A 25,451-nucleotide genomic window follows, 5' to 3' on the forward strand; every position below is an offset into this window, starting at 1 on the left:
CGTTGTGACGGTGGACCTGGAGCCTGTCCTGGGAAATACAGGGCACGAGGCAGGAATACGTCCTGGATGGGATGACAAATCCGTCACAGGGTACCGTTAAACTTGCCACACTATTAATTCGTAATGGTGCTTAATGTGAGTGAAGGATTTGGGTGAAAAATTTGCCAACAAACATGAACACTGCTGCAAGTGTTTTTTCCAGACCTCTTACAGCCAGATGATGGCAGTGTTGGACAAAGACTGTTCTCTTGTGGTCGCTTGTAACGATCCAGCAGAAGGGCGTGACGAATTTCCAAATCACTCTCGCACAATTAAATGAGAAGGTTTGCAGGATCAACATACGAGCTTGCGTGCTGTTCTGTCCCCTGCTCTTAAGCGTGTCCATCTCAGTAGCCGCTTATAAAAACCGTAATTTACTAAAAGCTCTGAATATTCTCAAGAGGTGGCTGGAAGATCATGAATCGAAGGAATGGCTGGACCAAGAATGCTATCTCGTCGGCATTTATTAATGCCTAATGCTCATTGGTCGCTCTGTTTATGGTCAGCCCATAGACAGATAAGTAGAACGCATGCAAAGACACGGAGATGTGAAGAGGAGATTAACGTTCATTTATTTTCCACTTCAGAAAGAGCACGAGCGTACGGGCACTGGACAGGATCTGCACTGTGGAAACGCTGAACACGAACACACGTAAACACAGACCAGCACATGCGTGAACTATCCGGAGTATCAAAGCATTTACGGCATAGAGATGCCCTTATCTAGAAGGATTTATGTTCATACGGCTGAGGGTTGAGGGCCCAGCCGTAGCAGTGCTGGGATTTGTACACATGACCTTCCAATCAGAAGTCTGATGTCATAACCACTGAGCTACCACTACCTACACCTTACATTTGTATAAAATATGCAACATTCTTTGATGTGGGCGTATTAAACTAATTCGTCAGGAATACATAGATGATGCCTCAACGGCATTAATAAAAAAAAAATAAAAAAAATAAAAAAAGACACAGCCTGTTAATGATGTCTATTTCATCAAATGAGCTACAATCAGAGGTGATTCTGGGGACTGTGACGGCCCCAGGCAGGAAAATGCAAGTTCCATATTTATTGCCATTATGTTACGCTGAAGCCTTTATAAAGAATCAGTATGATTTTCAGTGATTGGATTAATGTCTGAAATTGTGTGCATTATATTCTGCATGCTAGATGCAGTTCTAGATCAAGCTTCGCTTTGAGATAAACCATTGCTGCGTCACACAGGCGACAACAGAACACCTTTGGTAAAGGACTGTCTTTCGTACTCTGTATAAACTTTAAAAGACCGACATATTCTCAATAAAGGTAGTTAAATAATAAACAGGGCATGCTCCAAACCAAGAGCCGACTCCTACTGTGTTGCGTTACTTTATCGCTTTGCCAACACTTGAGCGGTCATCCTTAATTATTTTGTTATTCGATTATCTCCACTGCTTACCGATGTCCGACTGTCCTCCCCCCCCCCCCCCCCCCATTTTGGCGGTGTTCCTGGTATAGAACTGTACATTAGCCATGGAAGGAGTTCTGCACTGTGAGATTTGATATTTTCATGGACTTTCAGGGGGCTTGCTCAGTACTCAGGACTCCAAGCGATCGCCTGCCTGGCCAGTACTGTAGCAACGCCTCCTTGGTTGATCCTGTTCAGGAAACTGGCTTCAGTCTAGTCAGACGTGGCTTTCATGGGGATTACAGAGAAAAGCTCCTACAACTCAGTGTCAAGGATACAGGAAGTATCAGGGTTACCGAGGGTACTCCCGCACCCCCGACTATCACAATTCCTTTAACTGCAACTGCTAAAATGCAAAAATAGTAATAATATATAGATGTATGCTGCTTAAAATTCCACCATGCCCCTTGTACAATACCGTCTTCTTTCCCTGCAGAGTGTTGCGCAGTTCGGCAGAAGTTTGCTGAAAGTCTTGCCATGGCATCAAGTCTGGAGATTGTGAAGAAAGTCTGATGACTCTGTGTGGACAGATTTCAGCAGGACTTGCATTGAAGAAAGCCTTTTATCTCCGTGTGCTCAGTTCTTCAATAGAGATCACACTGAACGCTCGGATGCGTCTTTGTCTGGCAAAAGGTGTCCACCAGAGTTAGACTCTGAAGTTGACGATCAAAGCTTCAGGTAGATGGAAATCTAATGTCCAACTCAAAAAATGGATGTGAGCTTCTTCGAGTGATAAGGAGTGTTGTTTTCCTGCCTGTCCTCATCCGGTGCTGCTGATTGGTCAGGTGTCCACAGGGATGTCCTGGGATGCTATTACAGGACGGTATTGAGCAGTAGTAGTTGTGTGGTTAAAGTACCGGGTTATTGATTGATTTATAAGGTTCGGGAGTTCAAGCCCCATAACCTTAACCGTATTTGCTCCATGGGTACTGATCCAGTGCTCTGACCCCAATTTCCTCTCAAGCTGGGAGATGTGAAGCCCAAAATTTTGCAATACTGTAGAGTATATCTGACAAATACAGGCTTCTTGTCTGCTCATAGAACATACACCAAAGTTCCAAGTGAGATTTTACAATGCTTTTGAGACCAAACATGCCCCGGAGGCTTTCCCGAGATCTCAGTTGGCTCACTGGACTGATATTCTGTGCGTTTGTGAAGTTTTCTGCCCAAGCTGGGAGGAGTGGCCTGGAGTCTTAGGTGTTCCAGATTGCAGGCCATCCTGGTGGCTGGATGTCAAGTACCTTGCTAACTTCAAGCGAACATCAACGATTAAGAATCTAATTTGTGCAAAACCTATTTAAATCTGTATCTGTACCTCAGGTGATGTCATTGGAGTGATGTCATTTAGGAACGAATCGCATTATTAATATACTACCGATAACATTTTCTTTGTTTTTGGAGCCCATTTGTTTTCTTGAATATCATCATGATGGTGGATGAAGAAGAAGATGAGGAGAGTGACCTGCCATTTTTGCTAGCTGTGTAAGTAGATGTACTTTGACCGATTTGTATAATAGTTTTTTTTTTTTTTTAGGTGTATATTGTATCAGGTAATAGTTGCATGTTCATGTGAAGTTTTTGTTTGTTTCAGTCATTTCCGTCTTTTCCTGAAATAGACCCAGAAGCACTTTAAAATCCTATTTACTCCCTGTTGTCCATTCACAGTTGAAATGTGTTACTGAACATATAATCAGTGTATTTGTTTGATTCAGATGAACTGGCAGATGTGACCATGAAGGGAACACGGTCGTTATCCGGTTTGGATGGGGCGAGCGATGTCATCGAGCCACATGCTAGTGTGTTTTTTTTTCCGAATTTGATCCTAAATTCAATGAAATCCTGACTGATGCGTATACGGTTACCGGAATAGACCGGTACTATTTATTTTCACAGCTTAATCAGAATTAGAAATCCGAGTCAAGTCCAAGTCGAGTCACAAGTCTGAGACTCGACTCCTCGTCTCTGCCCTCAACTACTCCGGCTGATTAACTAGTAGTCTGTCACTTAGGAGATACTTTGGCTCTCGTAAGAGCATCCACCATTTGAGTAATTAAGAATGCAGGGAATTAGCTTTAAAAATGAACACATTTCGGCCATTAGTGCAATGACCGCTTCGTTGGAGATTAGATTTGTTTTCGTCTGAGCAGACTAATGTGAGCTCTTACACTTGGGTGATTGCACGTGACGGATACACGGACGGGATTTTTACGCAGAAAATCATTTCACGCTTATGTTTACGGCGTCTTCGTGGTAGCCTGAACGAACATATGCAATATTTACGAGTGTGTTTGTGTGTGTGTGTGTGTGTGTGTGTGTGTGTATGCACCTGTGCATGATTACACACATAAATACACATGTGCTCTCTCACGCGCACACTCTCATTTGTGTGTGTGTGTGTGGATGTGTGGGTGGAACCTCTGTAAGCTGTTTTCTTCTCCTCTCTAGTAGTAAGTATAGCAGCCCATTATATTCCATTAGCTGCTATTCACATTCAAAGAATAGTCTCACATTTTTGTCCAACACCTCCCCCATATAGTGGTAAAAGACATTGAATAGTCATTTTGATAATACAGAGTGTAGAAAGAGCTGCAGTTGAAATACAATGTTTAATCATATTGGATAAGAACTTTTCTGAATACAAGATTTGCAAAGAGCTGTAATCAAAAGCACAAGCTTTAATCAGACTAAATGAATTTGTCCTGCGTCCTACCGTAGCCTAGTGTTTAGCTCTTTTTCTTCTCTCCGTCTTGTTGTTGTTGTTTGGAGTAGACATCGGGATTGTCGAAAAATTTGTCAACCAAGAACTAGGGAAGATGAGCGAGAAAGGAGGAAAAAAAGAACAGGAACAGATTGTATTGTTCTGAAAGTACAAACGGTGAAGAGATGGAAACAGCAGGAAGGAAGAGTGCCGAAGAGAGTGTGAGAACGTACTTCACTGAATACCCGAATCGAGAAGATGGGTGCACAGACGTTCTCCAATATGGAGCATGATCTCCAATCATATGGTGAGAAATATCATTGTTCTGATATTACAACAACCCGCCGTAACAGTAAAACCACCTGCCTAAAATCTGTGCCACCTAAAGTTCTGATGCTCACGTGCCCATTGTAGGTGCTTCCGGAGATGGCCAGGGGTCAGCGTGGACACTCTGACAGCAGCTCCGTAGCCTCATAGACAGCAAGCTGTGATGCGCTGTGTGTTCTGAGACGTTTCTATCAGAGCCGGCATGAACTTTTTCAGCAAGTTGTGCTACAGTAGCTCTTCTCTGGGATCGGACCGGACGGATCAGCCTTCGCTCCCAACGGCATCGATGAGGCTCGGGTGGCCATGACCCGGAAGCTTGGAAAATATTAAGTCATTTCAAGAGATCATTTGATTTGAGCATGTAAGAACCAATATTATTAGGAACAATTCTTCCTGTTCCATTTTTTTTTTTTCTTTTCCCTTTACGTGGTACAAAATGTGTACGTGCAAGAGTATTATAGAGAGAAGTCCAGCTGCAGTGTCTCATTCCTTTCTCATTCGTCTCCATTAGACGCTTACTCATGGTCAGGGTTATGGTGGATCCGGACCTCACGGCAAGAATACACCCTGGATGCTACACCAGGTCATTACACACACACACACACACACACACACACACACACTTCACACCTAGCGCCCAATCCGCTTAACAGTTTATTTGTTGGAGGTGGGAGCTCATACTATCTGAGCTGAGCGAAACTCCCCACTGTACCCCAGCGTGTCTCTTCTATCTCTCGCTGTATCACTTTATTGTTCTGTTTGGAAATTCTGTACTGTACATCCGATGTAGAAGTTCTTATAGATTTTGAAGTTAAATTCCCAGTTAACCCTGCGATGGACTGGAACCCTGTCCAGGGTGTACCCCGCCTTGTGCCCGATGCTCCCTGGGATAGACTCCAGCTTCCCCCGCGACCCTGAAAAGGATACAGCGGTATAGAAGATGGATGGATGGATGGATTCCCAGTTAAAAACATCATTAAAGGACCATCACTGCATGACATTGTGAGGTTCTTTTATCAAACCCTTTGGCATTCACAGCTCGGTACACACCACTAAAACAAATCAGTTAGGAAGAAACCCCTTTTAAAATGCAAATCTAAACTGAGCTTACAGGGAAGGTGGTGATTGTACCTAGTTTTAGGACGTGAAGTGGCTTCGTTGTTCTCGTACTTGAATCGTGATTGGCAGTTTAAAGCTGTGAAGAAAACACTCCCTTGTTTTTCTCCATCTGAGAATATCTGAATCTTTTCTCTTCTTTTTGTTTCATGTAATTTATTAAAGTCTGATCTTGGAATTCCGAATGATTTGAAGAATCTACATTTCTAACCTGCTTATGGAAAAAAACACCCGGCGAATTCTGAAAGATTTCTAAATTTACAACGGGAAAGGAGTTCTCGATCGTATGATCCGCATCATCCTCATCAATCTCTGTCTGATCACTTGAGGTATAAGCTTCGTCGTTGTCTCTTCTCTTGACCGTCCCGGCTGACGTGATTGGAGAAATCGTCACACTGACATTGATGGAGAAACCTGCTCTTGTCTGTTTAGATTATGAAGACATTTTGACAGGCGGTATCTGATTACAAACTGAGTTTAGGCTTGTTGATCGCCTTGGATTATGTCTTTCGCACGAAATAGTTTTGTCTTTCACAGTGCTGTTTGTCGGAATGTGAGACTCGTGGTCGAGTACAGCTGCAGCTAGAGTACCGTGTGCTGGTATGTTTCCTCTGCCTCTGCTACAGAAGCACTGGGCACTGCTGTTGGTAAGGAGGCAGGTGGGCGTGTAATATTGTAATATAACTATATTGTCTGTCTCTATGGAATAAAGCCACGGACAAATCTTCAGGACGAGATTTGATGTGTCACTCGTACTGATTGGTTCGACTGCCAGCAGATACAACATCCATGTCGGTGAGTGGACAGAGACGGAGAGATTACATGCTGGTCGTCTATAATTAATTCAAGCTGTCAGAAACCATCTTGAGGTCCAGATTGATGTTAAATGAGTCATCCATCAGCCCATTCCATGCACTCCGTAGAAGGCCAGATGTGGAGGAGGACAACTCCACTTCATCGAACGTCTGACTGAAACAAGTGTACAGTAGGGACAGGAATGTGAAATAAATCACCACTTCATATGAGACACAATACACCAGTCTGTCTGGAGGAGTCCTGGGTCTTGAGCGGCTGACGATTGAAAAAGAAAAAAGTGTGATAGAGGTACGTTTCCGCAGATGAAAGGGTCAGAATTTTGCATACAGTAAATAGCATGACTGCAGATGAGGACTTAGAAGATGGTAAAGGCAGATCTGGTCCAGACCTCGGTATCAGAAGACTCTGTGACCTTCTGCCCACCAGTTTCATCAGTCCTTTCTGCTCGACAGGACAGAATCCCGTAATTACACATTTACAGGCACTTTTAGGGGCACTTCACCAGCGTCTTCACGTCGTGGAGGTCTACATGGAGACTGAATACCAAATACAAAAATACCACATAAACGTATTCCTAAACATTTCTGCACTCATTTCCAGCTTGACGTAGTCTTGTTCTATTGGCAGATCATTTTTTATTTTATTTTATTCCTAGAAAGGAGCTAAATAATGAGTAAAGTGAGTAAAACCATCTAAAACATGCTGAATAAGCTCATATTATATTATATTATACTATTATTATTATATTATATTCTAGTATTTGCCTATATTCATATTTTCCCCCGCCCAGTATACCGGCGTTAGTTACTGTACTGGTTTGTAATCCTCTTGTTTATTGTGTCTAGTTATTTAATGGGTTGTGAATTCCAGTCCAAACAACTAGTTTATCATTTCTTTTCTTTTTTTGTTGATTTAAAATAACGCAGTAACACAATCACACAAGCGTAAGTTTGTCTTCAAATGCTGTCATATTTTTTCCACACAGCGTACTGTCCCTGATTATTGTCCTGCCTTCACCACTTTTCTGATGTCGGGGTGTGTGTGTGTGTGTGTGTGTGTGTGTGTGTGTGTGTGTGTGTGTGTGTGTGTGTGTGTGTGTGTGTGTGTGTGTGTGTGTGTGTGTGTGTGTGTGTGTGTGTGTGTGTGTGTGTGTGTGTGTGTGTGTTTAAAAAAAGCAGACCTTTTACTCATTTATGAATTTATTCATTTAAACCATAATATCCCTGACTGAGGAGAAAGTTTCGGAAATTGTATTATTATTATTATTATTATTATTATTTTTATTATTATTGTGCATTTCTCTGTTAAGTTTCTTTGCCAGATTTTGACTGGCGTGACGTTTGAAGCAGTCCTGCACACAGTACTTGCACTTACGTTATACTCCAACTCTTGCGTTCAGCTGTGTCTCTCTTAGTTCTTCGTACAATTATTCTGCACTTGCTATCAAGTACAATAACCAGAGAAAAGCAGCACCAACTGTGAACATTAACAGCGACTGCATTGCTGGAAGGGATTACTTTTGTTCAGGCTGCTTGGAGCCTTCGGTGCTGGACGCCTGCTGTGCAGAAAGCCAATGAGCCTCTGAATGTGCGGTGTGAGATCTCCGCCCAATCTTACTTAGAAGAAAGAAGAAGAAGAAAAAGCTTGACTAAAGCACACTGGACTTGATTATGCTACAGCACGCTTTAGTGTACCACAGCAATGATTCATCCAGTTCAATGTGTGCTAAAATACAACACCCATTTTTGTATGTCCTTTCTGTTAAATGTTAAGACAACACTTGAATTGTGGTAATGCATTGAAGAGAGTGAGAACTACTATGAGTAAACCTTAAGCACACTTACATGGTGATTGTATTTTAACTCAATGCTGGACTTGCTGTATATGGTATATACCGTTAAAGTAAAATGATAATATATTTTGAGATTATTATGACTGCATGACTGTTGCAGCTGTGGCCATATTCAGAGTTGGTGAAGTTGTACGTATAGGGTTATAGGGTAGATAGATCTTAAGGCAGTTTTCTGAGTGTAAGGATTCCGATCATGTAAATCACGGGCATTTAATTCACACCTCTAAGGTTGCCAGATTTTTCTCTTGAGTTAAAAGTGTCCGAGATGGATTTATTTTTAAATAGCATCTGGAACACCTATTTTAAATGCAAGTAAATGTGGGCCGGAGAAAGAGATTTCCCCTCCGCTCGCTCCGGCGCTCAGTGCTTCCGGGCTGTCATACTTTTCTTTACTGTTTGACACGTGTGTTTTATGTTTTACAACCCCAGCCAAAAAAAAAAAAAAGAAGTTGTGTTTAAATACAAGTCAAAGTACGTTTATAAATCTCTCCTCTTTATAAATGTTTTTTATTAGCATTTTCTATACTGTCCCAACGTTTTTGGAATCGGGGTTGTACGTCACGTCTCCGCCCCTGCCTTGTTATTGGTTGTCTCCCTCACGTGTCATCATTATTCACAGCTGTTCATGCTTTACCGTTGGTTTTGTGGTATATTTAAACCCGTGTGTGTGTGTCTGTTCAGGGTGATGTACCGTTTCTGTGTTTTGCCGCCAGTGCGTTCCCGAGCCTTTGTTCTGTGTTCTTTGATCTCGTTCGCGGTTTCCGTGTTCTTCCTTTGCCGCGTCTACCCTGTTTGCCGATCGTCTTATCCGCGCCTGATTTGTGACCACGCTTTTCTCTTCACGTTTTGGATCTGTCTGCCTACGTAACCGATCCCAATGACTGAGATTCAGTACTACAGCGCCTGTGCTATAGAATCACCCTTTACTATGTTTTCCATAAGCACTGCTCACAGAAGTAGAAAAGTCCGAACCTTTCTGATCTGACATTCCATTTGCTGTGTACAGAAAAGTGTCTGCAAAGGCCAGGCCAAGAGAACGTGTCCACTGACGCGTAAAGCTTTCTGTTTCGTTACTGCTGTCACTGTTCAGTTCTCTGTAATTAGCATGCGCTCGACGAGCGGAGAGACTGGAGCATGGAGAAAGCAGCTTATTTACCCCTCACTGAATCCTCCTTAGTGGTCCCGGTAAACACCATTGCTTGGTTATAGCAGCATGAGCGTGAAGAGTAATTACTCACAGTCCTACTTCTGCTGGCCGCTCCGTCGGGGAAGAGTTCGCGGTGGTTTTTAATCACTGTAACGACGTGTTGATGGAATGTCTTTACATTTATACGCTTGATAAAAAGCAGAGAACGTAAATGATGTTTACTACTTTTACGCCCACTAGTTCCTACATCATGTAGAGCACACACTTTGGGGGGGGGGGGGGTACGGGGGTACGCACTCATTAAATTAGATCACTCTTTAAGCATTTTCTCGCATGGCGAGTCAACTTGCATCAAATAAACAATATAGCTTGTAAAATGATACACAAGTAAAAACAAATTGTATCGTCATGTACTAAAATGCATTCGGATGAAAGCAGTCGTATACTCAGAAAAATCTCCACAGTTGGTGAGTATGAGAGGACGCACATGTTTAATAGAGCACGTTGTATTGTTAGGTCAAATATATTTCACAGCTGGTAGCATTGTTACCTCACAGCTGTAGCATCGTTCGATCCTGAGCTCGAGTTACTGTCTCTGTGAGTGTGAGTCTTGCATGTTCTCCTTGTGTGTGTGTGTGCGCGTGTGTGTTTCCTCTTGGGTCTCTGTTTTCCACACCGAGTGACTCATCTTAAACTTAACACTCCACTCATTGGGATTTTGGACTCGATTTGTGACGACAGCTGATGATTCAGACTCATAAAAACGAACTCTAACGAATCTGCTTGAAGGTTAATGGCTTTTCTCAAGGGCCCAGTGTTTGAACTCTGTGATCTACAGTACCGTGTGATTCACACCTAACTGATATTAATGACTGAGATTCAGTAATGCAGCACATGTGTTATGTTTTCCATAAGCATTGATCACTGTAGGAGAAAAGGGGATAAAATATGTGTGTCGCAGGTCATGAATCTACAGAGAATAATGATCATGATGATGAGTCTTTATCGGTCACATATACGGTAGAGCACAGTGAAATTGTTTTCTTCGCATACCCCAGCATGTCAGGAAGTTGGGGTCAGAGCACAGGGTCAGCCATGATACAGCGCCCCCTGGAGCAGAGAGGGTTACGAGCCTTGCTCAAGGGCCCAACAGTGGCAGCGTGGCAGCGCTGGGGCTTGAACCCCCGACCTCCGCCGACCCCCCGACCTAATAGCCCATATTGAAGGTGTGTGCGTGTGTGTTTGTATATCATTTTACAATATACAGTAGCTGGTAAAAGTATGTTCAAATGAAAACTATCAAAGAGATGGAGAGATCTACAGCGCAGACGAAAGAAGCTGTACGCAAGACACTCCACAAATCGTGGAAAGTAGAAAAGCGGTGAGGAAAAAGCATGGTGGAGGTAGCAACATGTCGTACGTTATTTTCTTCAGCAGGAATTGTGAAACTGGTCAGGGATGAGGGAAATCCTAGAAGAAAACCCGTTCCAGACTTGAGACCGGGTCAGATCTTAACCGTCTGAAAATAATTCAAGAGTCACACTGGAGTAGATCAAATCCAGGACTGTGAATGTCTTAGAACGGCAGAGTCGAAGCGCAGACCTCAAACCGTTTAAAGATTGCTGTTCGAAAAAGGTTTCCATCCAATTTGAAAGCGCTTGAGCAGTATTGACGAGAAGACTAGGCAAAAACATGTCAGTGCGATGCTGATTTCAGTCTGCAACACTACAAATTATGGAAAAAAGTTCAAGGAGGGTGAATACTTATGCAAGGTACTGTATTATTTCCAAATGCCACATTGCATTAAGGCTACTTCATCTGGGCACACCATATTACAAAATATTCTAGAACGTCATCAAGGATAATGACAATAAACTCAAACTGATCAATAACTGAAAACGTTTAAGTCGTCAGTCCCGACTGTGCAGGGTAGAAGAGATGAGACGTTATCCAGTCATTAACATTTCATCATCCTGCATCTATTAGTGTGATGATGAGCAATGCAGCATGTTAGCACATCAGCACTGCTCATATTTGCAAATTACCAGCTGCAGAACAACAGTCTTACAAGTGTCTTCAAATACAAGATTGGCGCTCGCAGATATATTTGACATTAAGATTGTAATTAAGCTGCTCACAAATATAATGACGGATTTATACCCAAGACAAATATGTCAGTGTTTTAATTAGAGCAGCATTTCGGTCCTCTGTCCTACGGGACACGAGCAGAGTCGACGACATGTTTGAGAGTAGTCTACAGTAATAAAAGTAATTCCTCGTTGCTTTGCTTAAAACTAAGAACATTTTTAAAAACGCTAATCTTGCAGGTAAACATTCCAGGATCTCTTGTAAACCTTAAGGGACTTTTAAAGAATCAGGTAAAGACTGAGCAATTAAATATTTAATATACAAAGTTAAACACACACCTGCCAGTATGATATGATGTCCAGTGTTTCTTATAGAGAAGATAACAAGGAGCATCTACAAGAACTTTAAATGCAGAATCTGTCTAATAATTATCTAATAATAATAATAATAATAATAATAATAATATTTTCAGTGTCAGTTTGTCAAGCTGGTATTGGAAAGTTGTGTATAAAGTTATGTTTATTCTACTAGTATAATGATATTTTCTTCAATAAGGTTAGAAAGTGTTTTTTTTTTTTTTTTATAGCACACAAAATGATCTCTTTCAGAAGTGGTTATGTTATCAGTTGTGTTGGGTTACATTCGATTATCTTTCATTCTGCCTGTAGGCACGTTAATCTGTACACTACCTGTATTTGAATCTGCATCTGTTTAGTACTCCGGATATCCCATATCCGTATCTGCATTTGGGAGAAAATACTGAAATACGCTATTGTAGAAATATCGGCACTGTCAGCATGGTGTGTGAGTTCTGGCTCTGACCGTTCCTCAACCTCAGCGACATCACTCTAGTTCATAATTGGTCTCAACTCCTCAGGGTCTGTATTTATTTTCTTTTCTTAATTGCTTAGAGGGCTTACTTACAGTATGCTAGCGTTTTTGGTTGTACCTGCAAAACATATTGTCAAACAAATTCTATGGTTCTGTAGTTTTGGTTCTATTTGCTGATCGTTAAATGCTGATCTTTATGGCCAAAGCGTCGCATTTTTGTTTCGTCTGACCAGAGAACACTCCTCCGAAAGGCTAGGTGTTTGGCTGGTGATCACCTGTTAGCTTCAGTCTGTTGTTTTACATACCAGTCTTCTTTGTTGTGCCATTCGGGCCATGGCAATGTACCACCTTCTTAAAAAGTATGTAGATAGACTGTGGCACGTGATGATCCAATTCCTTCAGAAGTTCTTTTGTTGACGTCATGAGGTTCACTTGATGCTTTCTGGCCAAAGTACATTCATATCTGGGAGTTATTTTGTGCCACATTCCTGAACAATGCCGTGTACAGACACAGGTGGCCCCAGGAGTTTTATATTTGCATGCAATTTATTGTGCTCGTGGCACCTTCTGTTGTTTAGAAATTGGTCCTAAGGAGTTTATGAGGTTCACGGTTTTATTCATGAGGTCTTGGCTAAGGTGCCATGATATCAAGGGCAAAAGGGGACTGTCTCTATATACATCCATATGTACAGTACACTCCCAATGAACTCTTACTTATGACAGTTGGCTAATCAGAAGCTTCTTAAAGTAATTACATCAATTTCCAGAATCTTCCATACTGTTTAAAGAGTCTATCAACGTACAGTGCACTAGAATTCTGATGTAGTGAATGAAGCTGAAACAAACCTGTCTCTAATTGATTGTTTTAACATGACCTCTGATGAGAACAAAGTAGATGCCCTAATCAACTTGCTAAAAGAAATGTATGGTAACATAAAATATGTGCAATTGTAAAAAAAAAAATAAATAAATAAATAAAACAATTTTTTGGCCTCCACTGTAAGTGCAAAGCTACACTGGAGATGTGAGGTGTTATAAGGTCATCTTGTTGGAAACTAATAACACTTCATGAAATGCCAAGAATACCGGGAACTGCAACGCCTTTAAAACATTCAATGAAAGGTCATGACATTTCTAAAACTAATTAAGCATATATTTAGATTTCCTGTTCCTTAAATACTACAGGAGTGATTGTTCTTTTCACAACCTATTTTTCAGGTTCATTTCAGTTCCCAGGGTAACATGTGAACGTAGGAAATATATTCGAATGAAGGCGATGATGCGTGTTTCGTTGCACAATTGACGTATTATACACTCGCCGGCCACTTTAATAGGAACACCTGTACACTTGCTCATTCTGCGTAAAATTATTCAGAATGGGGGGAAATGTGATCTCGGTGACCATGGCGTGACCGTTGGTTCCAGACAGCCTTGTTTGAATTTTTCGGAAACTGCTCCTCAGATTGTCATGGACACCGGTTTCTAGAGTTTACACAATATGGTTCGGGGGGGGGAGGGGACGCTCAGTGAGTGGAGGTTCTGGAGGAAGAACTGCCTTGTTGATGAGGGCGGTCAGAGGAGAATGGCCAGACGGGTTTGAGCTGACAAGTAGTCTATAGTAACCGAACTCACTGAACCTTGAGGCGAATGTGCTGCAACAGCAGAAGATCACATTGGGTTCCACTGCTGTCAGTCCAGAACAGGAATATGATGCTAAAGTGGATCACATTGCCTGGCCTTTTTCCAATTTTCAACTGTCCAGTTTCTTTGAACCTATGTCCAAAGCTACTATTAAAGTGGGCAGCGAGTGTGTGTGTGTGTGTGTGTGTGTGTATATATATATATATATATATTATCTCACTCAGGGTTACTATGGATCCTGATCATACTTAAAACGGCAGAATCGGGATGGATTGCACGGACAGACAGCCACACGCATGAAAACTTATATTCATTAATCATCATTTGCAGCTTGATCACGTTTAATAAGCAATGCACATAGTAATACAGAACCTTAGTTCACATTATCTACATAAATACATTGCAGTATATAAATAAATCACAGGTTGGTCATGCGGTTGTGTTTGTGTAAGAACAGCACATTTGTTCTATTTTAACAGAAAACAAAGCAGCAGTGCAAAAACAAAGCAAAAAAAACAAACACTGATCCTGTGGCTGTGCGCTTGGTTTGCATGTATGCATTATTTAGTTTTTTTGTGTATCAAACAAGTTTACGTCTAAGTGCATAGCACTTATCACACAGGTGTCGACGACGTTTCAATAATGGTGGTTTATGTAGCGCCTCATATATATATATATATATATATATATATATATATATATATATATATATATATATATATATATATATATATATATATATATATACAGTATCTCACAAAAGTGAGTACACCCCTCACAGACAAGCAGACTAAGGACATGGATTACTGGAACCATGTCCTGTGGTCTGATGAGACCAAGATAAACTTATTTGGTTCAGATGGTGTCAAGCGTGTGTGACGGTAACCAGGTGAGGAGTACAAAGACAAGTGTGTCTTGCCTACAGTCGAGCATGGTGGTGGGAGTGTCATGGTCTGGGGCTGCATGAGTGCTGCGGCACTGGGGAGCTACAGTTCATTGAGGGAACCATGAATGCCAACATGTACTGTGACATACTGAAGCAGAGCATGATCAGTATGCAGTATTCCAGCATGATCACGACCCCAAACACACCTCCAAGACAACCACTGCCTTGCTAAAGAAGCTGAGGGTGAAGGTGATGGACTGGCCAAGCATGTCTCCAGACCTAAACCCTATTGAGCATCTGTGGGGCATCCTCAAACGAAAGGTGGAGGAGCACAAGGTCTCTAACATCCACCAGCTCTGTGATGTCATCATGGAGGAGTGGAAGAGGACTCCAGTGGAACCTGTGAAGCTCTGGTGAACTCCATGCCCAAGAGGGTTAAGGCAGTGCTGGAAAATAATGGTGTTCACACAAAATATCGACACTTTGGGCCCAATTTGGACATTTTCACTTAGGGGTGTACTCACTTTTGTCACCAGCGGTTTAGACATTAATGGCTGTGTGTTGAGTTATTTTGAGGGGACAGCAAATTTACACTGTTACACAAGCTGTACACTCACTACTTTACCTTGTAGCAAAGTGTCATTTCTTCAGTGTTGTCACATGAAAAGATATCAAATATTTACACAAATGTGAGGGGTGCACTCACTTTTGTGAGATACTGTATATATATCGTTCATATCAGAAGTCCTTGAGATGTGATTTAGAGTTTTGGGTAATGCCCTGTGTTTTTCAAAGCGGTAAGCTCACTAGCTAGCTAGCTAAGCGAAGAACACGTAAATAAACAACATAGCGGTCGAGATAAATATGTAGATAATATTCTACAAATGCATTCATGCAACGTTACGTCCTCCCTCAAACCCCTTCGTTAAATATAAGATATTTGCTGCATGGACACACACCCATATGAAATGACACAGCTTTAGCTAACCTGCCTCTACACTTAGCGAATATCAGTCAGAGACGTGGAACGAATACATATATACGAATCATTCGGATGCTTGCTAGCTAATGTTCACATGTTAGATAGTTAGCTAGCTAGCTAAGCTCAGAACACACATTCATGTAAGTAAACGACATAACGCTTAGTCATAAAAGAACACTTCTCTTCTAGGCCTGCCTGCAAGGCGGCTATGACCTTCATTAAGCTCCATGCAAAACTGGACACCAATGTTAGAGTAATGTAGGCTGATTTCGGACGTAGTGCATGCTGTTGTCCATCATTTTACTGAGCATTTGGTGCTTCACATTCAATACCTTCAACTATTAAGAATTACTATGCTGTACTGAATTACATTCTGTATATTTTTTATTTGTTTGCATCAACTCAGTAACCATCCCAACTGACAGTGAAATTCAAGTAGCCATTAACATGCCAATATATATATATAGTTGCTCATTGTTGCTCGTATATCACCTTTCAAACATTAGCAGTACGATTATTACGGACTGTTTTACAGATTGTCCTTGCATATGTCACGTGCGGAGATACTGAAGACAGAGTCAATTCTCTTCACTGAAATCGATTCTGAAATACGAATCCTTCCACAGGGATTTCAATTTAAACATCCAAGGGAACGAAAATCCCAACTGAGATCTTCCTCGCGGTTTTCTCAGAAAGAGAGATGATATACTGTATGATAAGTGAACGATTTAAGCCGGAACGTCGCACATGTGACGCAACCTAACACACAGCCTTTCCTTTTCCTCCCTCCTATAATTCCAGCTCTTCCTCCTGATCCAAACTACTACACCGCACCGAGTCCTTCAGTATGACGTCCCCGGTGCAGTTGACATTCTCTCTGAAAGCAACATCGACAAACGCCTGATCCTTTCCGAATGCGTCGACGTGCTTGGCCTGCCCTTCCAGAACGATGTCATCTGAGATTTTGGCACTATCTCTTGGGAAAACTCTTGTGCTTTCCCTAAGTGTGATGTCATCGACGTGTTTTGCTTCATCTTCGTTCTCCTCGGGGATGGACGGAGGCAGACTGTCGGCGTCTGAGCTGCTGAAGACGTAACCGGGCAGGGTGGTGTGTGAGGGTGTACGTGTGCTGCGTGAGACGCAGCTGCTGCTGGTTCGTCTAGATGAGCGGTTAGTCGGTTGGGCTGGGGCCTGGGATTGAACACTGCTGTTGCTGTTTACGCTAGTCAACACTGACCGGTAGCGATAATTAACCAGCACAACTGGACCTTTCCAGTCGAATGCTAATGTCCAGCGCTGCCATGTCTTTCGTATCTCTGTCTGGACCTGAGGAAGAGTAAAGAGTTTGGGTCATACATTCGGAGCTCAAAGCCGCCGGGGAAAGCTTGTTTATGCACGGTTACTTGAGCAGCACACCTTCTTGACAACACACCTTCCCTTTCATTGTGCTTTTCTTTGTAAATAGACTCAGAAGATATTCGTCTGCGGCACTAAACAGACTGTGACCTCTTTTCCTTTCTTTACCGTACCATACATCAAATCATTATATAAACCTGTTTTTCTGAAGCTGTTGGAATGGTTTACCAAAGCACACTAGCATACCTGTGGATTTTAATCAGACAATTTCAGGAAGGAAATCAAACAACAGCAGTTTATCGGTCAAGTGGCCATCAGGGTTTATTATGATTATTGTGGAGGTAAATGGCTTCCGACCTGCTACCATACAACCGCGGTCTGTTACGTCATACACGATTCAACTGAAGAGTTTGCAAAGGGGTCAAGTGAGCGCTTCGAGTGACTGTACTTTCAGTACTCCTGCTTCCACGGGTGAGAACGGAAGCCGTGTTCGGTTTGCCAGCTGCTGCTGAGATGGTCTGCACAGCAGTTCATCATCCTGATAAGGGAGAACTCACAGACCCTGCCTTTGTACGGGCTCTAAGAAAGCTTGCACAGACTTTGTAAGCGCCATGGGTGTCAGAGCTAACCCAAAGTGAAGTCGACATCATTGTGCTGATATGAAGACTGATATATTGGCCGTATTCCACAGCAACTGAAATGTGGAAGCGCATTTTAATGCAACGGGTCGTGAAGATGAGCACCTTAGCATATCAGACTAAATTGTGTTTGCTCACTTGGGTATGCAGATATGTAGGCATTCTTAAAGGGGGCGGTGGGGGGCGGTGGTGGTGGGGGGGTGAAAGATAAATATATAATATTAACTAAATGGAAAACATTTAGCTAAAAAGTGCTAATATGCTTCATGTCCAGTTCCAAGATCAAATTAATGAGGCTAATCGCTAAAATTACAGTCTACGGAATCCACAAACGGTAAACTTGAAAAGTTTTCAAATTCTGAGACGACACAATGCTTTTATTTTCAAACACGTTATTAATTTCAAAATTAATAACAAATCCATTATCTGGCCATTACCGTACCCTTTGTAGACACACGATTATTTATTATAATAGTAAGATCTGACATTTCGACCTGCTGTTAAAACACTTAATATAGGCAATTACTTCTGTGAACCTGAAATCTGAGGTCATACTAACTGATGCCAAAAGCTTTTAGTTATCGTTATCAGGGTTGCCATCATGGGAAAACATTTACAGCATGGATTCGTGTAGCCGGTCGTTTCTAGGAAAGCGATCGGGAAACATTCTCTCGTTGTCTGCTAAGACTGGCAGGGATGTTTGTTTTTCAGCAGTCAGGCGTCTACCTAGCTTCAGGATGTTGGCCGAACATAATGGGGAAAAAACCGTGAGACACACACACACACACACACACACACACACACACACACAGTTAAAGGCTTTTGTTGTCACTCACCTCCCCATTGCAGAAGCAGTAAATGATGGACACGAAAAACCCCTTAAAATAGAACAGAAAACACTTTGAGGGATATTAGAGACAGCGTTTTCCTGACTCACACACAGAACAGCTGATACGGAGCATACACTATGACCATTTCATTTTGTTTGCTAATCGGCAAACCAGCAGCTTGTAAGCTGGGATGCTTATAAATATATTCCCTTACACATTACACAGTCCTTTGAGTCTTGCAGTTGCAAAACAGCGTGCTGGTTTTAAGCCATTTCCCCATGCATTATCAGAATCCCTTGGGCATTACATCCTATGGCTATCAAGATGACTATCAGGACATTTTGTTTGAAAGGATTCTATGCATTCTAGTGTTTGGGAGGTAAATTTGACCATGACACCAGCCTTACTGTATGTATGTATGTATGTATGTATGTATGCTTGGTATCTTGCTTTCTGGGGATTGTATGAGTGTATGTTTTTACCTGAAAAGAGTTGAAGAATAGCTCACAGTACATGCGCAGTTCCCAGCCCAGCCCAGTAACAGTGTGTGGCATCCCCACGAACACAATATAGTGCACCCCAAACACCAGCACCAACACCAGTGTTGACTTCGCCAGTTTCCTTCACAGAGAGAGAGAGAGAGAGAGAGAGAGAGAGAGAGCGAGAGAGAGAGAGAGAGAGAGAGAGAGCGAGAGAGAGAGAGAGAGAGAGAGAGAGAGAGAGAGAGCGAGAGAGAGAGAGAGAGAGAGAGAGAGAGCGAGAGAGAGAGAGAGAGAGAGAGAGAGCGAGAGAGAGCGAGAGAGCGAGAGAGAGCGAGAGCGAGAGCGAGCGCGAGAGAGAGAGAGACAGAGAGAGAGAGAGAGAGAGCGAGAGAGAGAGAGAGAGAGAGAGAGCGAGAGCGAGAGAGAGAGAGAGAGAGAGAGAGAGAGAGCGAGCGCGAGAGAGAGAGAGACAGAGAGAGAGACAGAGAGAGAGAGACAGAGAGAGAGAGAGAGAGAGAGAGAGCGAGAGAGAGAGAGAGACAGAGAGAGAGACAGAGAGAGAGAGAGTGAGCGAGAGAGAGAGAGAGAGAGAGAGAGAGAGAGAGAGAGAGAGAGAGAGAGAGAGCGCTGTGGCTTTCAGACCTTGACTGTTATTTTTTTGCTAATCCTTTGCCTTGACCATTTTTTTTCCCTTCAGCATAAAGACAGAACAAATGGCTCTGCGAACGACTTTCATTACTACACTTGGTCTTCTGTAGTTGGTCCCCCTTTGAAGCCCTTTTCATATGGTTCATTATCTCGGAATAAAACACACACACACACACACACACACACACACACACACACACACACACACACACACACATGCTGAATAGAGTCTTAAAAATGAATATGTGGTATTAATATGTGGGAGTTCCATCTAATGCCATTAACACTTCTTTCCCCATCTCATCCTCAGTATTATAATCGAGTCCACTAACAAACCGACTGTTCTCCATTAATGAGGTAAAAAGCCCTCCTCATTATCGCAAACAGCTTCTCAGACGAACGGCAAATTTTCTAGCTAGAACTCGTTAATTGTTTCTAAGTGTCTACGTGAGCGTATGCTTTAAAGACATGCCACCGCGGACGATGTAAAGTCCGCAAACCAATTATTGATTTATTTATCCATAATTTAGACAGACGAGCGTAAAAGGAACTATTAACGAACACAAATGAACGAATGGCGTTGTCTCTAATCATATAACTGAGCTATCGTTATCGTGATTAACTTAAAACATCTGTCGTGCAGTCACGGCATCATGGGTAACAGGGAGCAGTTTAAAACGGATAGCAACTGGTGTAGTACTACCTTCAACGTCATGTAGTTACGTATGAATCGGTATTTACAAGAATACAGCCATGCTCCCCTGTTTTATACGTGGTGGTATTTTATGGATTTATTACTAAATCATTTTTACGTAAGTTAAGGTACAACCGTACTAATACGTTAGCAGATAGATTAATGCCCAGGTTTTTTAACTTTCTTTGTGTTGGCCAATGAATTGCAGTATTCCGTCACTGCCGAGACGTAACACACCAGATTAATTCCAGTTTGCGGCATCATGTGAAAGTGTGTACCAATTTATTACACAGAGGAATGCTTTTGGGTTCTGTAACTAAGGTGCTCTGCCATCTGCATAAATCTTGACTAAAGTTATTTTGCATAACGTTGAGCAAAGCAAATTTTCTCTCGCATGTTTCTTTCTACATCGCATACAGAGGCAATGCGGATGTGGGGGACGCCGTGTGCGCATGCCCTCGCTTTGAAAGAAAGGTAATTCTCACCCCCGCGTTGTTTCTAAAGCAATAAGAAGTACTTCTGTGAGACATTCACTGTAAATAATGTGAGATGTATCAGCTGCAACTTTATCAGAATGTCCCTCAGGGAACCGGAGAATATTTACAGACCAGATGTCAGAAAGATGAGCACTCCTGCTCAAAAGTTTGTGGACACTCGACTGAAATGTTTCTCATGAACTTAAAAACCTTTTGATCTGAAGGCGTGTGATTAAAGGTTTGAAATCGGTGTTCTAGACAGAAATATAATCGTACCGACGTTTTCATTTCTTTCATTAGAAAACGAACATTTTATTTACAAATATATATATATATATATATATATATATATATTTTTTTTTAAATGGACGACTCGGAGCGAAAAATTCCGAAAAGTTTGCAGCGTAGGTGGGAACTCCTTCAATACTGTTTAAAAAGCATCTCAAGGTGAATCAGGTGAGAAAATGCCCAGAATACATTTCTGAAAATTCTAGACAAAAAGGGTGTATACTTTGAAGATGATAAAATACTCAATTATTTTGATTTATTTGGGATTTTCTTTTTATCACAACATAATTCCCATAGTTCTAAAATGTGGAGAAAAAAATGAAAATAAAGAGTGAGTGTGTCTAATCTTTTGACCGGTAGTGTATGTAGGTCGATTTTGCTCGTGCCTGTCCACATGTACAGTATACCTATAGGATTTGAGTATTTGATGCTCTAAGGCAACACCATTTTAGGCTGTTTTTGAAGGAGAGACAACAAAGAGACTTAACCCAGGACTTTATTAAATTCTCTCCAAAACAGTTTCAAGAATCAAATATTTAGTTGAAAATCAGATCGCCCCCACCTGGTATAATTTGGCATCTATTAGAGCAAATGGCTCCTACACGTCTTTTTCTGTTCGGCTACATTTTAAAAACATAACCGTTTGTTAGCTAGCTAGAAGATATGCCTAAGGAACTGTTAACTGACAGATCTGGCTGAAGAGGCAGAGAAAAGCAGATTTTGGGTCTGGGTGAGGAGAGTTGGGGAAGTAACATCTAACCCTAGGTCTAGTTGCAGGGACATTCCAGGGTTAAAGCAGCGAAACGTTGTTAAGCAGTGGTACCCGGCTGATAACCCCGCTCCTCACCTGTGCCATATGGAACCAGTGTCACTGAGCATGCATTAACGGTGTCAGTGGGGCTTGCGACAGCCTTAGTCAGTGGGGAGGCTTGTATGGTTTTGTGTGTTCGGCATGTTGGCATGGTTGAAGGATGAATGGGGTAATCCTATGGGCACCGGAGGAGGTGTGACAGGCAGTAATGCCATAGTAGGTCAACATCTGTCTGTGTAATTAATGTCTAAAAAACTATTTCATTTCTACCAGCACTTAGCTCAGAGGGGGGCCCACTCAGCACTTATCCCACGGGCTGTGAGGCAGTTTAAATGTATTAAATACCATTATTACATTTGATTTAGGATTTTGGTCTAAAATGACTATATATACAATACAAACAAAATCCAGTATTATCCCTTCATGCGGTATATTACTGTATATTCAGCCAAAATATATCATATATAATTCATTGCTGCCTTGACATCAGTGAGTAAAAAATGCAAAGTAGACTCGCGTGTTTAACAAACGAACGAAAATGTCACGTGTTTAATGAACAATGGACAGCAAAATACTTTTTTTTTCAGCTGTATCGGACAAAAGGCTGCAAGCAGATTTGTGAGAAGGCAGGTTGTGAAAAACTCTCGAGTGACTGCAAAAGACCTGCAGCGAGACCTGGTGTAACAGGCGCTGAGGTTTCAGTGAGCACAGTAAGGCGTGTACTAAACATAGGTTTCCATGCCAGAACTCCAAGACGTTCACCACTACTGACCCAAAAGCACAAGAAAAGTCGCTCAGAATCATATAAATAATCCACAGAAGTTTTGGGATTGTGTTCTGTGGAGCGATGAAACTAAACTGGAACTTTTTGGCACGTTGGATCAGAGGTATGTCTGGAGGAGGAAGAATGAAGAAAGAACACTCTGTCCACAGTCGAGCATGGTGGGGGCTCGGTGATGCTCTGCGGCTGCTCTGCCTCCTCTGGCACTGGAGACCTGCAGCGTGTGGAAGGTGAGATGGATTCAGTGAAGTATCAGGAAACCCCAGGAGAAAACATCATGCCGTCTGTGAGGAAGCTGAAGCTTGGGCGTCATCAGACCTTCCAACAGGACGACGATCCCAAGCGTACATCAAATTCCACCAAGGCTTGGGTGCAGAAGTTCTGGAAGATTCTACAGGGCCATCACAGTCACCTGACTTGAACCCCATAGAAAATCTCTGGTGGGATGTGAAGAAGGCGGTTGCAGCACGCAAACCCAAGAACATTACTGAACTGGAGGACATTGCTCACGAGGAACGGGAGAAGATTCCTCAGGAATGCTGTTAAAAGCTGTTGTCTGGATATGCATCTTGTTAGCAGCAGGTCATAACATCGAAAGGGTGCTCTTCTAAGTTCTAAAGATGCTCGCCATGAAAAGGTTGAATCATTTTGAAACAGGGGAAATCATTATAAGTTGCATTTTCAGTTGAATTGGGGGAAACCACTTGAAATATTCGCCGTGTCGAACTACTTCGATGGCTTTAGTTTGATATGTTCCTTGCAAACAGATGAAAGTCTGTAAATTTTGACAATAAACCTGGTTTGCACTGGGGGTCGAATCATTTCGATTTCAAATGTAAAAGCCCAAAAAGCACATTTCCTAAACAGTACTCTATTCAACACTATGTAACCAAGGCTAGTTATATAGTGGCACATAAAATCACAAAGCCTAGCAAGGGGAGTTTGTGAAAGACTGTGTGGTGGAGACTGTTGATATACTTTGATTTCTGTCAGAGGAATAAATGAAAACATTGAAATAACAGATGAACTTCAGTGACGGGAACAACCAGGGGCTTGGACTTACATGACAGGGTGTCTGCCTGCTTGGAAAAAAATGAACCTCCCATGGAGAAAACTGACAAGCGTCACAACAGATGAACTGCCAAATCTAACCAGTAAAAACACAGGCCTGCTAATAAAATTTCAAGACAGTGTAAAACAAGGACGCCCAAACTCCAAGGAATTCATATTTCTTCACTGTATGACACCACATCAGGAGTAAAAGTGCACTGAAGATAGAAAGTGGTGTCAAGGTGGTTGTAAACCTTGGTGTAAAACATGGGGCATGGGGTTTTAAACATCGGAAATTCATTCAGTTGTTCGATGAAACAGTGGTGGCTTGACGATTAAGGCTCTGGGTTACTGATCGGAAGGTCGGGGTCACCTCTGCCAAGCTGCCACTGTTGGGCCCTTGAGCGAGGCCCTTAACCCTCTCTGCTCCAGGGGGCGTTGTATCATGGCTGACCCTGCGCTCTGACCCCAACTTCCTAACATACTGGTATATGCGAAGAGCAAAGAATTTCACTGCGCTGTAATGTATGTGACCAATAAAGACTCATTAAGCCTGGGCACAGTGTCTCACCGTGTCTGAGATAGTAAAGTTCCTCGATACGGTTACTGGCCGACTTTGCATTTAGTGTGTACATACTGGGGCATCTGAGCAATCTAATTCTGAAACTACAGGGAAAGGATGTATTTGTGCATGAATATTACACCACCGTGAAAGCATCCCAGGCCAAACTTGTTGATCTCCAGACAAACAAGCAGCCGATCTCTGGCTAATTTTCCGACGCTGGACGCACTAATCACACCGATACGACAATGTCGCATTGAGCTGTACGGTAACACCGTGATCAACCCGCATGCCGAGTTTCCCCATCACTTCACAGACTTTGCTAAAACTGAGACTGATCTTGAACTTGTATCATGCCCCCTGTCTTTCGACAGTGACAAATCACCCCCAGACACGCGACCGGAACTCGTCAACATCCGATGTGATAGTGCTTCGAAGGAGAACTGCAAAACAGAAACAACTGACCAGTCTCACGCCTCACTGGATGAAAAAAGGTTTCCAAACATGTCCAAATTAATGCCCTACTGTCTTAAACTAGTAGACCAGCAGAAATTAAACAACTGAGACAGCAAAAGATAGAAACAGACTAATTTTGACTTTGCGCATGAATCCAGGAAGTACCTGCAGTGCACTACAGTAATAAATGTAGTAACTTTTTATTACAGAGTATGTCAATGATGCTGTGAACTTCCCAACAATTCAATGGAAACATATCAGTATCTCACTGATCCTCTGTCATTTTCCACATCATTCTCTCTGTGTATGTATGAATCAATGTCTCTCATCCTCCCCGATTTCACATCCCTCTGAACACACAATTAAAATGAACCAGTGGCTCAGAATGGCACGACGGTTTCAAATGAGTTTCACTATCAGACCAAGCAATCCAGTCCAATAAATCTGTACAGCATGCCTTCATGATGACAAAAAGTCTGTTTTGTCTGTTACTACAAAAAAAAAAAAA

The 25,451-nt window shown here is 42.2% G+C and overlaps 1 protein-coding gene across 1 annotated transcript in view; it reads right to left on the reverse strand.

Moving 5' to 3' along the window:
• Positions 1–14,673: 14,673 nt before the first annotated feature.
• pth2rb (parathyroid hormone 2 receptor b) overlaps positions 14,674–25,451 on the reverse strand; it is a gene marked incomplete at its 5' end in the record, with an annotated part of 33,427 nt that continues 22,649 nt past the window's right edge. The window contains 3 exons of the mRNA XM_017458368.3: positions 14,674–17,197; positions 18,702–18,743; positions 19,178–19,316. Of these exons, the coding sequence (XP_017313857.2) occupies positions 16,661–17,197; positions 18,702–18,743; positions 19,178–19,316 (718 nt within the window). The remainder of the gene's footprint in view (positions 17,198–18,701; positions 18,744–19,177; positions 19,317–25,451) is intronic.

The sequence above is a fragment of the Ictalurus punctatus genome, chromosome 27 (assembly GCF_001660625.3).
Source record: "Ictalurus punctatus breed USDA103 chromosome 27, Coco_2.0, whole genome shotgun sequence".
In the NCBI taxonomy this organism is placed as follows: Eukaryota; Metazoa; Chordata; class Actinopteri; order Siluriformes; family Ictaluridae; genus Ictalurus; species Ictalurus punctatus.